Consider the following 15,258-nt stretch of genomic DNA (forward strand, 5'->3'; position numbering starts at 1 on the left):
AGGATGTATTGATCTGGAAAAAGGTGGGTCCGCCTCTCTCTAACAACCGTACGGAACTACCTAACGGAGCACCACCTCTTCAAGGCAGGAAGGATACGATACGATACTGACCACCGTAGCCAAGCCCATAACAGCACCGCAGCTGGATCGCAGTCCAGTGGCCCCCGCCGCACCGTTCTGTCCATTTCCGCTGCCCATCATGTGCTTCGACATAAGAGACCCGAAGGAGAAAAGAGAAAAGATTTCAATGCCAGGCAATTAAAAAAAAGAAAAGCATAAGGCGGTAAGAGGAAAAGAAAGGAAAATCAAAAGGTAGACAGACCATGCTGCATTGAACTGAGTCCTCTTGACGCAGATATGGAGAGGAAAGCTCAGGTACGTAGAAGTGATGATGCGGCTTTTATAAAAGCCTTGCGTCTTATTCCATAAGTTTTCTTCCTTTTGTGAACATGGAGTTGTGTGACTTGAAAGCCCTTCGATATCCCATCATCATCAACCACCCAAGACAAGCGACGGACGATTGACTTCTGACTCTCTGGGTCCACGACAGGATGAAGAGCTTCTCGCAACCCAATGCAGTGGCCAAGACGCACTCACACATGCTATCAGAGCGGCTGAACTGTACATGAGCGCAGCGCTGGACGTCTCTAACAAGCCCGACTCGGCCCGTCTCAGACGCAAATGTCAGGAACTCATCTCGTACGCAGAAAACCTCAAGAGACGTCTCTCGAAAACGGCACCGCCGACTGCTTCCCCAAAAGTTCGGCCAGCCGTGCCTGTAGAACCTCGGGCGGAACTTCCAGGTAGTGGTAGCTCAAGGCTTCATGGAAATCATTTCCCGCCATGGGACAGCGACTCCCCAACCGTCGATTCCCAAACATCATCATCCTTGTTTCTGTAGGTCGAGCTGAACCAAACCCTTCGTCCTGGCCAAGGATTACTCTGCTACTGCTTTGGGTACTATAACTCACCTGCCCCTGCTTTCCCTCAGAGACGACGCAATCTTCACCCTGTCAAAAACACAGTTGCAGAACTTCGAAGCGTGGGCCAAACCGCTCGATTTGTTCAAGCTCGATGATATTGTCGACAAATCTTCTAGGGAAGACGCAATGATGCAGGTGTCTAACAACAGTGATCTGGTTCAAGACGTCACCACAGACTGTTCTGTTGTAGCCAGTCTGTCCGCAGCCCTCCACGTCCTGGTAGGAAAGCGCGCGGTGAGACCATGTCGAAACTCCCACGTCGCCAAGGTGTCTATACTAACAAGATATGTCTTTGCATTACCCCATACTCTCAGCTGCTTTCTTCAATATTTCATCCTTTCGACCACGAAAAAGGCAGGCCGAAACTCTCCGAGTCCGGCATGTACGTGATGAAGATGAACTTCAATGGGTGTGCGAGGCGCGTTACAATCGATGACAGGTTGCCTATGTCGCGAACGAATCGCAATCTTTTCGTGGTCGACAGAAACAACCGTCACCTTTTGTGGCCCGCTCTTCTGGAAAAGGCCTACTTGAAAGTCCGGGGTGGCTATGATTTCCCGGGAAGTAATTCAAGCACAGATCTATGGGTTCTTATAGGGTGGATTCCGGAACAAATCTTTCTCCAAAAGTATGGTGAACCCTTGTCAAAATGCTTCCATCCTGTGAAACTCGCCCCTGCGGCCAATTTCTCATGCTAACTTGCTTCAAGAGAAGACTCGGATCTAAATGATATATGGAGCCGCATCTCAACAGCATACCAGTCGCAAGATGTTGTCATCACGCTTGGTACTGGTCGAATATCCGCAGAGGAAGAGAAAATCCTGGGTCTAATAGGGGAGCATGATTATGCGGTTGAGAATGTGGATTCCTACGGGGGCCTTCGGCGACTCTTGATCAAGAATCCATGGTGCGATGGCCCTTCCATGGCAACATTGGAAGGCTCGACAACGCAATCGGCAGCCAGCTTGAACCAACAATCTTCGCTGCCTGGACAGTCTGCAACAGGGTTATCAACAGGCTCCCAGCGGTCCAGCAGCCGGCTCTGGGTCTCTCTCGAAGACGTGGCACAGCATTTCGATGTCATGTATCTCAATTGGAATCCCTCCCTGTTTTCTCATCGTCGAGACTACAATTTTTCCTGGGATATACCGTCCAAGATATACCGTGAGGTCTTGTCCAAGAACCCTCAGTTCGCCGTGGCGTCGTCGACTCCCGGGACTGTCTGGATCGTTGTAAGTCGGCATTTCGCTGACGCGGAGCTTAAACTTGCCCGAAGTGGTATCCAAGGTTCCACGGCCGCAGCTAGCCGTCAGCTCGGCTTCATGAGCTTGTCGATATTCGACAACGTGGGCCACAGAGTCCACACAAGAGGTGAAGAGCTTTATCATGGACCGTACGTTGATTCTCCTCAAACCTTGGTTCGTCTGGAAGCCAAGCCCAATCGCCAGTACACAGTGGTTCTCGATCAACACGAACTGCCTTTGCCCAGCTATTCCTTTACCATGCTACTGTTTTCTCATTGTCCGCTTACCGTGGCGGAAGCCTCCGAGGCAATGCCCTGTGTCGTGGAAGAAAAAGGGGCCTGGACGAGACGAACCGCCGGTGGCAACTCTTCATGTGCCACGTACTTCCAGAACCCTCAATACAAGCTCTCTGTCAACAGGGCAACCCCTGTTTCGATTCTCCTTTCCGCAGACCTCAGTGAAATCCACGTTCACGTGGACATTGTGTGGGCGCAGGGTAACCGAGTCACGAGCGTGAGATTGAAGGACCTGGTGGCGTCTTCCGGTGAATATCGACGTGGATGTGCCGTGGCCGACATTCCGCTGCTCGAGCCCGGAACCTACACCTTGGTTTGCTCGACATTCGATGCTGGCCAAGTTGCCGGCTTCGCCCTCCGTCTTGCCTCCAAGACCGCAATCAGCGTCACCCCTGTGCCGGCGGACGGGGCCGGCAGACTCCTTGGAAAGCTTCCAAGACTCCTCATGACGGAGGGCGAGGAAAAGTATCGCGTGCCGGTCGATGCGTCTTGTTTAACCCGGGCGACGGTGAACATGCAGGCCGTGAGCATACCCCAGGACGGCGGAAGGACCGGGCCGCCGGCATCCTTGATGGTCCGTGTATCAGTCGTGCATGGTCACGGTCTTGGACAAGCTGTCATTGCGGTTTCCGGGCAAAACGAGTTTCGAGATCCGATGGTTCCTATACGCACCCCGCAGTTTGACATGGAGCCCGGTCGCATAGGCGCAGAGGGATTGTGGGTTCTCGTCGAGAGCATCGGGTCCCACAACATGGCCGTGGCAATGGAAGGGCACATCTTTAGCGACTCGCCAGTCCGTGTTGGAACATGGGAGCCTATATGAGCGGTGACGTGTTGCAAGCAAAAAGAAGGAGCTCGAGGCGCAAGAAAGAGAGAGAGAGAGAGAGAGATGTTGGGACACATTGTACGCTGGCAATGGCAACCCGATAGGTACGTTTGGTATATGATCCTTTACCGGTTTTTTTTTTTTTTTCTTTTTCTTTCTTCTCTTCTTTTTTCCCCAAAAGGTAGACTCATGTTTGAAACAGAATAAGCCAAATGCGATTCGCAGCACCTCTCTGCCGCTGCGCCTGTTGGTGTATGTTGTTGTTCAACTATGCAAGAAGCTCAATAAAGGCCAAAAGTTTCTACATCAAACGCACGCTCCCCAGAGAAGGAGGGGGGGAGGGGGTTTTCATGTTCAATTGGTTAATGTCATGGTGTCTGTCAAGTTATTTTCATGAAACTATCGGTAGCCTGAAGCTACATTATGATGAACAAAATCGTATGGCACATGTTGCCTGGTATATGAGACCTCCAACGCCGCCCATGCATGACAATAAAGAGAATCAAGCGGCTCAAAACGCAGCAGACAGAGAATCAACGGTCACCAAGGGTTGGTAGCTTATACCAGCTTCAAGGGCGAAGAGGTGCACCAGACAATATAAAAACACAGAACATGGCGGGAAGCATCCGTCGTCCCCAAAGTTGCGCGTTTAATGCCCGTCAAACACAGTTGGCTGGGGACCTGGATGATGCTTGCAACCCGATTTCATTGCGTTTTCTCCTATGCCAGTTCGGCACGCCGAAAATGATAATACAGCGAGGCGATGCTTTCGCAAGAAACGGGCAATCCGCCGCTCATGGGATTGACTGTTACACCGCAACTCCACCTCGCCTTCGTCGACCGCGGCTCGGACCATCTGAACGCTGGGAAAGGACCTCCCGTAGCATCGGATCGTCTTTGTCTTTGTCGGTGTGATGGACCCGCACATGGCTGTTATTGTCCAATCAGCACTTATACTTGCATGAACTAATGGAACAAGGGATTTTTACCGTTGTAAATTGTCAGGCCTGGGATACTTGTGCTCCCGGTCCGGGCAAAAGGGGCAAATGTAACCAGGAGAGTCGTGTACAAGACCATGCCGTATCATTTCATTCTTGCGTTTGAAGCCTTTGCCACCTTCGCTTCGAGGACAGCCTGGCACTGGGCAGTAATGTGGCCGTGCTGAGGAATGTACGTTTGCGTGGGAGTTGAGCAGATACTGGGTCTGAAAGGGAGGTGCCCTACAGCCCGCATACTTGCAAATGTACAAACCTATGGAGGGGTTGGTGATGCCGTCGATGCTCATTCGATCAGCGACAGACGTGCTTGTGGCTGGCGTCAGCGCCGATTGCTCTGTATTAGGCGTTTCGCTGGACACACCAGCCACATGCTCCCTACCGGGTTGATGGTTAAGGCCGTTGGAAGCGTAACTATTATAGTTACTAGACCCGGGTAAGGAGTGAGGAGACGGAAGGCTCAGCTGAAACGTCTCATTTGGAGATATGGGCGGCGACAATTGAGAGGTTGACATGGGCGGCAAGCACCTCATAGCCACAGGCGGCGACCTGGTGAAATGCGCGCCGGAGCCATGGAGCGTTGAAAGATCCTGGTCAGCTGGCGTTGGTGGCTCCGGAGGGATACTGTCGATGTCGCCAAGGGTTGAGCGGATGGAGGGAAGGCTATGGCCATTGGACTCGAATTTTGGAGAATCCATCTGCAAGGGCGGTAGACCGCTGCTTGACGGAGTCAGCATAACTATAGGAGACTTATTCGATATCTCGGATATGGCATTTTGGTGCGTCGAATCCTTGGATGCGAGGCGATAAGCAGAACTTGGGACTCGTTCATCACTCAAAGACAGTTGCCGAGCGGAAAGAGCAATGTCTGGCGATTCCCCGGGAACTGATGATGGCTTGGAATCCGTGGAGACGGCTTGTAGCGAATCAGCTGCCCGATGTTGTAAGCTAGGACCAGTCATATGGCCAGTCGAACGTGCCGCGAAACATTTTGATGATGGATGAGATGGGGACTTGCCGGTACTGCAGAGTCTGGGCAAGTCCCCTGTTGAGCCATCTTCTTCCTCTTCGTCGATACCCGGTAGAGCGCGATAGCCTGCCCGAGCAATCTCTGGGCGACGGCCGTTGTCGAGAGAGGCCAAAAGAACTGCATCCCCAATGTTGGGACGGATCTTTGGGGGATTAGCGCTTGTAAAAATCGCCGATGGGAGGACTTGAACTGACTTGAGAGGGAGGAATGTCCGGGGGCGGACTTGGGGAGGGTTCGAGCTTCGGGTGCAATGCTTTCATGAGAGGACTGCCCCGTGGGACAACGTCGTCGGGGTCGTAAGTGTCGACAGGCAGGCGGCTTTGTAGCTGATGCTGCCCGGCAGCCATAGTCATGTTTGTTGGATCTGCTATCAGCAGCTATCTCGCCATGGCCCTCGTAAGAGAGGGAATATGTAACATGAACTGAGTGTGTAGCTTCTATGGAGGGCTAGATTGTAAGGACAACCTTGACAATAGAGGAGTAAACGCCGCAGCCTCGGAATCTGGTTCGTTTACAGAACAAAGAGACGAGACAAATCAACGAGCATGCTCTTTCCTGTACGGACACGGCAGAACAGACTTGTCGACACTGGGCGAGTTTCTGAACGTCGGCGTATGCTACTGATGGTATGCACTACATATGTAGGCACCATCTAAGAATGCTGAAGGTGCTTGCAACGGCAACAAGGCTATCCTCCTTTGTACCCTTACATTCAAGTCGGCGTAGTCCAGGGTTTGAGGGTTGGCTGAAGCCTCGGCGACTTTCTGGGATTTTGAGCTGCCCCGTTAGCAATTGGCAGTCGGGCGAGCAATCACACCATCAGTCACGAATAGAATCACAATTGCTAGTCACCAACAAGGACTATCCTGTGAAGGGAATCCCAATCGGTACTGTAGCTGCACGCATAAGAGAATGGGGGAAGCAGATGTCTTCTTTTTTCTTCTTCTTTTTTTTAAAGAAAAAAAAAAGCCAACAAGCTGCCATCCCAAGTAGCGTGTCAAGCAGGGTCGATCAATTCAGGTGCAAAGGAATCTTGGAAACGGGGAATTCAGGAGAAAGTGTGTAGCATGTACCTTGAGCTTGAGGACTCCCCAACGAGGCCAGTCGGTAGTGAATCTGTTTGTTGACAGTGGCGCGGAGTCAACTTGGGATTGTTTGCGGACGATGCGGTTTCTTCGAGTCTGCCGCATTAAGACACAGTAAACTCTACCACCACACGGCGGTTCGTTCGCGGAACAAGAAATTCTGGATGAAGGCAAGACAGGTAACAGGAGAAGCTGCGACACGAACTATGCGATGGAATACTAACAAAAACGGGGTCAACCCTAGGGAAGTGTTGGAAAGTGGGAAGGGACCGACAAGCGGCGCGAAGGAGGACGCGAGTGACCGAGTGACCGACCGACCGATTGAGTGAGTGAGTGAATTGACTGATTGACTGACAGACTTATTAGTCACTCACTGACTGGTAACGCTGAATGGACGGCTTGTTGAAGGCCAGCAGGAGCGAAAACTCACGGGTAACATAACATGTCCACAAATAGCAGCTGGCGAGGAGCGGGGCGGGGGCCAGGATATGCAGGGTGGGTTTGTTCTTCAAGGATGGATGCAGGCGTCGAGCAGCCACCACCATGGAGAATTGTTGTTGGATGCTGTGGAGGTATATGCCGTCTGCATCTGGTTTGATCATGCTATCATCTAGCCTCTAGGGCGATGGTGGAGGCCCCTGGAGGGGATGATGGCTGTAACCTCTTGGCACTAGGCAGGGGCTGAGCCCCGAGGCATCGTTGATAGCGAACAACCAGGTGGTTCCAGCTGTTGTCCAAGTTTGGGGCAAAGGATAGCGGCGAGGTGCTTGCGAGTAGGAGGTAGTCGACATGAGCAAGCAGTCTGGTCTGGTGTGTTTGGTAACTTTGGTTGGGGAAACAAGAGCGCAAATGGGCCAAGGGGGGGCTGTGGAGGAGGCTGGGAGGAGATGGCGAAGAAGAAGAATCTCGCAATCTCAAGACTCCCAGCGTCTCAGCACCAGCAAGGCGAAGACGGCCCAACGCAACGCAACGACTGCAGAATTGGAGGAAGGCGGCTGGCCGTCTCCTTCCCAGACTACAGCCCCACACGGGACCCCGGCAACAAGTCTGGTCTGGTCTTCTGCCGAGCATGTAAACAAGCAGGGGCAGATTTTCGAACATGCAGTACGCTAAGCCTGAAATAGAACCTTCTACTTTCGCACAGATCAATCTTTCTTTAAGCAGCTCCTCCATATTTATTAACTTTCGCTCCTTTTTTCCCTTTTTTATTTACACGCGTTTTCTCCTTTCTACACCACACATTATCACGACTTTTGCCCATGCGATAGCCTCAGAAGCGGCTCTTATAACGATGCACTGATTAGTATTATGAAACGACTAAGAGATACTTTATTATATATAGGGCGCGCGCGGGGTACTACCAGGTGGATCAATGCATAAAGGAGAAAAAGGAAATAATATAGCATCCATATATGTGCTGTAGTCACGTGTACCGCGGTCGCCTTTGCGCGGCACACCTTCAAAGGTTCGAAGCAGCGAAAGTATTGGCCGCTTGCTGGTAGAAAAATGAAATGTGTTGCAAATATAGAAGCTACATTTTGGGCTTGTCGTCACTCCATGTTCGAAAATTCGTCCCTGCCTGTTTACATGCTCCTGGCAGACGCCTCGCTGTTGAAGTCCCCGCTCAGCGCCTAACCAGCCCAGCTCTTTAAAAAATAGTTCTTTCTGGTCGGGTCAACTGCACACTTTGGCAAGCATTGACAACAACAGCCGGTGGTTGTTTTCGCGCAAATGGGCGGACAATGCAGACGATTCATTTGCGGGCCGGGCCATCTTCATGATCTTGACGTACTCAACACGACTACCAAAGGGACTTGAGGGGCAAGAGTTGACGCTTCAGTAGAACCTTGTCGCTAGTGCTTCGCATGATTTTTTTTTATCGATCATGTTAACCACCTCAGTGGTCCTGCACTTTGGCCCCGGACAAAAGAGCGCAAAATCCCTCGGGTCGCTTTCGTGTCTCGCCACATGTAAAAATGCTAGAGAGATGACTTGATTTTGGCCGCCGCGTTTAAGAAGCCCCATCACTTCATCAACAATAAGAATACACGTACGGAGGAGGTAAACCATCTTGATATCGCCGGTGCGGAGTAATAACAGCTGGTAGGTACCAACCAGTACCTAACCCGCCGAACCTTCCCCCTGCTGGCTCCAAGCACGTCCGGGTCCGGTCCGTACAACAGACCAGACTGCAGATTCACAACGTACCTACCTCATACGGAGTACCTGGCACCTTACCTGTTTGCATGCATGTGGTCTGTACTCCGTACGGCTCCAGCCGTTAGAGACCCCGCCCGTTGTGTTGTGTCGAGGCCAGACCAGTTGACTGCTTCCGTATCGTGCCACTGGGGACTTCATCAGCCGCGCCCCCTGCAGAAAAGACCCAGGGCCTGCCCCGCACTGGAGGAACAAGGCACACTTGACCCCGAGGAGACGGCCCCAGCGGAGGATGGCCGAGCAAAAAAACCAGACCCGCTCCTCCAGGTACTGTCGCGACTTACTGGTACTTCCAGATCTTATATGTACATACCTAGCTATCCGTAGGCTTACTCATCGGTGTTCCAGCTGTGTTGCGTCCAGATTGCCACAGCTCACATCAAGTCAATAGGAATACTCTCCTCGATGCTAGCTAAGCTCGCAAAGACACAACTGATAACTTTGGGGCCATTGTGACAGTGACAGGCCAGGATTTGGAATCCACAAGAACCCCCTGGTGCCATGACCCCTCAATTTGAAGCATGCCAATAGTTTCGGTGTGACAAATCGTTACCTCTGAGCCGCAGTTCGGGCTACGCAACACGGAGGAGCTATATAGCACCAGACTACTCCGTACTGCCTGCCATTGTATAATTGGCCCAGGCGTAACGGCAAGGTCCACGTACGGAGTACCGTGCTCGTGCTACTTTAGTACCCGAGGTCGGCACTACAAGGAACCGCGGCTCCACCAGCCCCTCCTTATTCACCGCCGGCATTGCTATAGCTGGAAGTAGCAAGAAAAAATATAAATCATCTTCCAAAAGTGTTCGTGATCTTGAGATAAAGATTGTTCTCGATACATTCAGCAAATTTTGCCGGAGCTATCGTTACCGTCGTTGGATCGCCTAGCAAGACGGTTGAACATCCCCTTACGTCGCTGCCGTCGCTGCGTTTATCAGGGGCTGCGTTCGTCGTCTTCGTATCCAAAGGAGCGGAAACTAACCTGTTATATCCGCGCAAATACAAGTAGCTGTAAAATGATGAAGGCTGTCGTATTCGAGGGACCGTATCGTGTCTCTGTGCAAGATCGTCCGCTGCCACAGAGTCAGTCGAATTGAGACCCTGCCTTCAAGAGACCGACCTTGGCTTTAGGTTGTATATGCCGCTGACGACGATCCTAGTCCAAAACAGCAAAGACATCATCGTCAAAGTCGAGGCAACTGCACTATGTGGCTCGTAGGTTTTTTTTTTTTTTTTTTTTTTTTTTTTTTTTTCGATATTCTTCAGGTTCTGAAATGCGCGTCTCGACGTAGCTGAGTGTTTTTCCATAGCGAGCTTCATGTCTACCGTGGACATCAGAAGTCAAGCGATGGGTTTATCATGGGCCACGAATTTACTGGAACCGTTCACCAGGTTGGATCTGATGTCCACACAGTTCAAATCGGTGACAGAATCGTTTCCCCATTTACTGTCTCATGGTATGTCGGAATGCCTGGAGCGAAACAATCGGCCTTCCGAGCTCAGATGCTGAGGATTATGAAATCTGCAGTGGCGAGTGTTTCTATTGCGCCAGGGGCTTCACGGCTCGTTGCGAACAAAGTTTGCTGTTCGGCTCAGCCGGCCTTGATGGTGGACAAGCAGAATACGTGCGAGTGCCTTTCGCCGATAGCACTGTTTTCAAAGCTCCCGAGGCCATCTCCGACCGTGCTCTGCTTCTGATGGCGGATATTTTTCCAACGGGATACTACGGTGTCAAAAGCGCCACTCAACTGTCCTCCGCAATAGAGATCAAAGACTCAACTGTTGTCGTGATAGGGTGCGGTCCGGTTGGTCTTTGTGCCATCACTTGCGCCTCTGCTCTCAATCCTCGCCATCTTTTTGCCGTTGATGCAGTGGATAGCCGCTTGGAGATTGCCGAAGAAATAGGAGCGAAACCCCTCAACTTCCAAAAAGACCCCGAGGGAATGCGTAGGCAAGTGCTGGAAGCAACGCAAGGTCGTGGGGCTGACATTGTCATCGAAGCGGTTGGCCTCTCGCCTGCGCTTCGGACCGCTTTTGACCTTGTGCGACAGTTTGGGGTGATAAGCAGCATTGGGGTTCATAACGCCGAGGTGTGTTCTCGTATCCGTTTCTCCATTCAACATTAGACTGACGTATGCAATCAGATTCCATGGTCTGGAAATGAGGCTTATGGGTAAGCGTATACGTCTTCTAAACTCCGAGTTTTGGACCGAGTTTTGCTGAGAAGAATGCAGAAAAAACGTCCGTCTTCAAATGGGAAGATGCCCAGTGAGGCATGTTTTCGCAGAAGCTTTGGAAGTTCTGGAGCAGAAGCAGAAACAACTGGAGTAAGTTTAGAAATAGCCCTAACCTAAAGGGAAAAGCCCTCATCAGGTGCCTCACGATAGCCTAGCATGCGAGATTGTCAAATCTTCCTTTGAGACTTAATACTAATGAGATGTTTGACTCTTAGATTCATGTTTGAACATGTCATGCCACTTAGTCAGGCCACCGAAGGCTATGATCTCTTTGACAAGATGAAAGTGCAAAAAGTGATATTCCGCCCATAGATGTCGAGTATCGAAGAAGGTGGTCGAAAGCCTTTCGAGGCAGTCAAACACTGTCGCGCCTAATTCTGACGAGGCTTGACGATTCCTTCATGCATAAAGTAGTAAACCACGGTGGAATCGGCGTGAAGTATCGCAAGGACGATTCGTTTTTGATGCGAGTCTTTGCTGGGAAGAGAAGCAAAGACAGCTGCAAATCTTGCTAGGCACCATTTCTCGTTGATATGAACAGGCAGGACCCATTCGTACTGGGGCGCCTGAAAGAGCTGTTCCCCCGTGCTTGCATGCTGAGCGAGAGCCGCTATCTGATCATCAGGATGTATGTAAATTCTTTTCGGCGGGAGCCCTCGGATTAATGATCGAGGCCCTCCCAGGTCGTTAACGAGCTTCAAGTCGGTCCAGTCATGTTGATCCTTCAAGTTCTGCAAGACCGTGACTGCTAAATTGAGCACAGCAGCAGCGTGATGCTCCCCTTCCTGTCCGGCAGCCATTGCTGACCCAGGTGCAAAAAGGACGGCTGGCTGAGAGGATGTGGAAACTCCCTTTTATCATATAATGTGAAAGTGCGGTGGCCAGATACTTTGCAGCCGAAGGTTGATGATGGGATGAGATGGATGAGGTCGCTGTCGCTCCTTCCGTTCCTTTTTTTTTTCCGGCGCACAGCTACATAGTACATCAGCCGGTATCTGGTGCTAACCTCTGTGCTCCGTAGTAGGCGGGTTAGGGCCCCCACGCCAAAGATCCAGAAATTTTTCAACAGAACATTCCTTGCATCTCGAAAACAATGGGAAAATCTCGAATCTGATTGACGATATCGTGGTAGTCCGATTGATTTCCCCCCACAATAACCAGCAGCAGCAGCATCCCTGGGGCAATGGCCGGCGGTGCAGAAACTGAACCATTCCCTCCAATCAACCAAGATGCGTCAGAGCTGAGTCAGACCTCGAGATCCAGGAGCGTCTCGGACAACCGCCGCGCCGCATCATCTTCGCTAAGTGGCCGCTTGCGTCGCGTCTCCCAATCTTTTGGACATTCTGATATCCCCGAGGGCTTTTTTGCTGCCACAGGAGGAATAGCATCATCGATTGTCTCGCAGCAGGCCGCTCCTCGACCATTTTCGAACTCGGTCGGCTCAACCAAGACTCGGACTGCCACATCGGAACCTCTAACCACGGCGTCTGCTCCCATTCAATCCGTCCTTGAAGAAAGCGCCACAGAAAACAATCGGCATTCAAGGCCGGGACACCAGAATGTGACGATTGTCGCCGCCGAGCCAGCCTCTGCCGCGCCATTTCCGAATGGCTATCACTTCCCGCCGAAACACTCTTTTGGCGAGTCATTGAACCTGGGTACACTGGCGTTTTGGAATTATGTACTCACTCCCCTCGGCTTTTTCGTTACCGTCTATGGGCTAAATGTGGTTGCTTGGGGGGGGATGCTGTTCCTTCTTCTCTGCAATGCTTGTGAGTCTCGCTCTTTGTCGAGTGCAACTTGACTGGTATACTGATGGTGTTTCCTTGTAAAGCTCCTGCCATGTGCCATCCCACCTGTGATGACATCAACTCACCCCGCCGTATTTGGATTGAAATTGACTCGCAAATTCTAAATGCTTTGTTTTGTGTCACTGGATTCGGTCTTGCCCCGTGGCGGTTCCGAGACTTGTACTTCGTCCTCCAGTATCGGCTTTGCAAACGAGAAATTGCGCTTCGGCGACTTGCTGCCATTCATCGATCATGGTTTCGATTACCAGGCTCAAACGAACTACCACCGAACCTGGGCCCAAATAACGTTGAGGAGCAGGAGTTTCAGTCAGTTTTCCCCTCAGCGATACCGTTTCCGGAAACAAAACTTCCAGAAGCTCCTCTCACTGGGATGCGAGCGCCTGAAACGAAAGTGTGGAAGTTGGACCTGGTCATCTGGCTCATGGTCGCGAATACTTTCTTTCAGTGCGTTCTCTCAGGTTTCATGTGGGGCATGAACCGTTATGATCGGCCAAGCTGGTCCACAGGGCTATTTGTTGCTCTGGGTTGCATAGTTGCGGGCGTGGGTGGTTTCATCATGTTTCTGGAAGGTAAAACGGTCAAGGGCATAGAAGGAGTGCCAGTGAGTCAAATGGACATGGAGCGTCTTGCGAGTGACAGAGAGCAAGGCATCTGGCATTTCAACAATATTCATGACAAAAAGGTTGAGGAGAAAGGAAGGAAAGGGGCAGAATAAGCCTTTGCCCTTGTTACTTTTTCTTTCTCTGTCTCTTTCCTCTTTGGCTTTTTCTTTTGGGGGATTTTTCCCTCTCGGCTTCATTTTCGATTCTTGATACCAGGCGTAAGCATAACCTGTAACAATAATGACATGTGCGGCGGGCGGCCTTTTGCCTGGCCATGTCGATATTGAAATCAGTATTGAGTTATTCATCACTACACTAAAAGCCTACCGTGTTTCCACGTACTAGCAAGACCTACCATTTAAACTGAGGACCGACCCTAGAGGTATAAAGCAGGTACATTGATCTCTCGCTCTTGTCCGGTCCTACCTGTCGGGTCTGGGCCAACACAATGTTACATTATATCATGTCGAAGTTGTAGGTAAAATTTGATTCATAGTGGAAGCACGTGTAATCAGCGTGTACAGGGATGGGTGGGTCATGTGCTTGCCTGGAATGGTCGTTTCCTGGGGACGGCAGGGTTCCGTTCGTTCACCTTTGCAGACTACCAATGACCAGTGACCGACCACCAGGCCTCTCTTCGCCTCGTGAGCAGTCATAGTCATCCTTGATTACTGCTTGAAACTCGAGTGTGAAAAAAAAAAATTAAAGGAGGAGAGCGAGGCTTCAAAGAAATTCTCGAAAAGGCTACAAAAGCTCCTGCTTTTTTCATTCCATTATCGGAAGCTTTCTATTTTTATTTCCTTAAAAAAGAAGGAACGCCACGTCGCATTACCCTTCGTCTGTAATCCGCACTTGCCTTTCTCGACTTTACTCGAAGAGCCGCGTGCCAACAGCCACCCTCCTATTCTATTGGGCCTTGTTGACGTAGCCTAATCACTCGACAGTGCCAAACCGTCCACCATTCCCCATCCAACACTCTGAGCGCTTGGCGACATCCTCATCCAACCCGCGTCGGCGACAGACAGATGCTTCCAACATAATCTGATACTGACCTGTCCAGTCGCCAGCAACCAACTGTATTGCTGAACAGCTCGCCGCACACTACGGCGACATGGGCTTGTCTTACAACACGTACCTCAACAGCAGTAAGATCTACGGCTGCAAAACGTGCAAAGCGCATCTGGCAAATCATGAGGATATTATAAGCCGAGTGAGTTGACCTTATGGCGCTCTTTACTGTAGCAAGCTCAACCCTTGCCTCTCTCTTCTCCCCGGCGGACGCCGTCTTTTCGTATTCTGCGTACTTTGTGGAGAATCACGTCCTGCGCACTCCCGAATAAAGGCGGGATCGGGTTTCATGTCTGATCGGACCTGTTGAGTCGATCGTCTTGTTTCTGAATGCAAATTGCACCCTCTTCCTTGTCTTGTCCCTTCTTAGACTCTTGGACGTGGGACTTGGAGAAGGCACTCAGCGCCTGGCACACGATATCCTCCGTCTGATGATATAACACCAAACTAACAAGAGCGGAATGCAGAATTTTCGTGGCCAGCACGGCAAAGCATACTTGTTTCATAGTGTGGTAAACGTCGAAGCAGGTGAGCCGAGTGAGCGCAACATGACAACCGGGAGACATATTGTCCGCGACATTACCTGTCGTCAATGCAAAGAAACTGTGGGATGGAAGTACGACAAGGCATACGAGAACTCGGAAAAGTACAAAGAAGGCAAATACATTCTTGAAGCCGAGCTTTTATGTAATGTTACTTGAGAGATTGCACTACAATATCAAGCACAAGCTCGCCGATGGAGCACGAACCGTACTGTCCACCTAGGTAGTTGGCCACGTACGATTTCAGACAAGGAGCTGTTGAAATACAGTTGTGAGAGGAATGAATATGTTGATTAAGCCAAGACGAGACCATTTTCAGAGC

At 50.9% G+C, this 15,258-nt stretch overlaps 6 protein-coding genes across 6 annotated transcripts; 4 read left to right on the forward strand and 2 right to left on the reverse strand.

Moving 5' to 3' along the window:
• Nucleotides 1-357: 357 nt before the first annotated feature.
• Nucleotides 358-3,346, forward strand: UV8b_06360 (uncharacterized protein; the record flags this gene model as incomplete). Its single annotated transcript, XM_043143857.1, has 5 exons — nt 358-375; nt 551-897; nt 992-1,217; nt 1,298-1,611; nt 1,693-3,346. The coding sequence occupies 5 exons, from the start codon at nt 358-360 to the stop codon at nt 3,344-3,346; spliced, it is 2,559 nt and encodes an 852-aa protein (XP_042999792.1).
• Nucleotides 3,347-4,158: 812 nt separating this feature from the next.
• UV8b_06361 (uncharacterized protein) lies at nt 4,159-7,061 on the reverse strand (the record flags this gene model as incomplete). The annotated part of the gene is made up of 6 exons (XM_043143858.1): nt 4,159-4,279; nt 4,339-5,516; nt 5,569-5,751; nt 6,085-6,138; nt 6,448-6,663; nt 6,834-7,061. 6 exons carry the CDS (start codon nt 7,059-7,061, stop codon nt 4,159-4,161), a joined length of 1,980 nt encoding a protein of 659 aa, XP_042999793.1.
• Nucleotides 7,062-9,695: 2,634 nt separating this feature from the next.
• UV8b_06362 (uncharacterized protein) lies at nt 9,696-11,225 on the forward strand (the record flags this gene model as incomplete). Its single annotated transcript, XM_043143859.1, has 7 exons — nt 9,696-9,759; nt 9,837-9,891; nt 9,987-10,133; nt 10,205-10,766; nt 10,821-10,849; nt 10,911-11,003; nt 11,129-11,225. 7 exons carry the CDS (start codon nt 9,696-9,698, stop codon nt 11,223-11,225), a joined length of 1,047 nt encoding a protein of 348 aa, XP_042999794.1.
• Nucleotides 11,226-11,284: 59 nt separating this feature from the next.
• On the reverse strand, nt 11,285-11,713 carry UV8b_06363 (uncharacterized protein; the record flags this gene model as incomplete). The annotated part of the gene is made up of 1 exon (XM_043143860.1): nt 11,285-11,713. One exon carries the CDS (start codon nt 11,711-11,713, stop codon nt 11,285-11,287), a length of 429 nt encoding a protein of 142 aa, XP_042999795.1.
• A 383-nt stretch (nt 11,714-12,096) lies between these two features.
• Nucleotides 12,097-13,439, forward strand: UV8b_06364 (uncharacterized protein; the record flags this gene model as incomplete). The annotated part of the gene is made up of 2 exons (XM_043143861.1): nt 12,097-12,685; nt 12,748-13,439. 2 exons carry the CDS (start codon nt 12,097-12,099, stop codon nt 13,437-13,439), a joined length of 1,281 nt encoding a protein of 426 aa, XP_042999796.1.
• Nucleotides 13,440-14,437: 998 nt separating this feature from the next.
• On the forward strand, nt 14,438-15,095 carry UV8b_06365 (uncharacterized protein; the record flags this gene model as incomplete). The annotated part of the gene is made up of 2 exons (XM_043143862.1): nt 14,438-14,536; nt 14,862-15,095. 2 exons carry the CDS (start codon nt 14,438-14,440, stop codon nt 15,093-15,095), a joined length of 333 nt encoding a protein of 110 aa, XP_042999797.1.
• Between the last annotated feature and the right edge of the window lie 163 nt (nt 15,096-15,258).

This window comes from Ustilaginoidea virens, chromosome 5 (assembly GCF_000687475.1).
Source record: "Ustilaginoidea virens chromosome 5, complete sequence".
In the NCBI taxonomy this organism is placed as follows: domain Eukaryota; kingdom Fungi; phylum Ascomycota; class Sordariomycetes; order Hypocreales; family Clavicipitaceae; genus Ustilaginoidea; species Ustilaginoidea virens.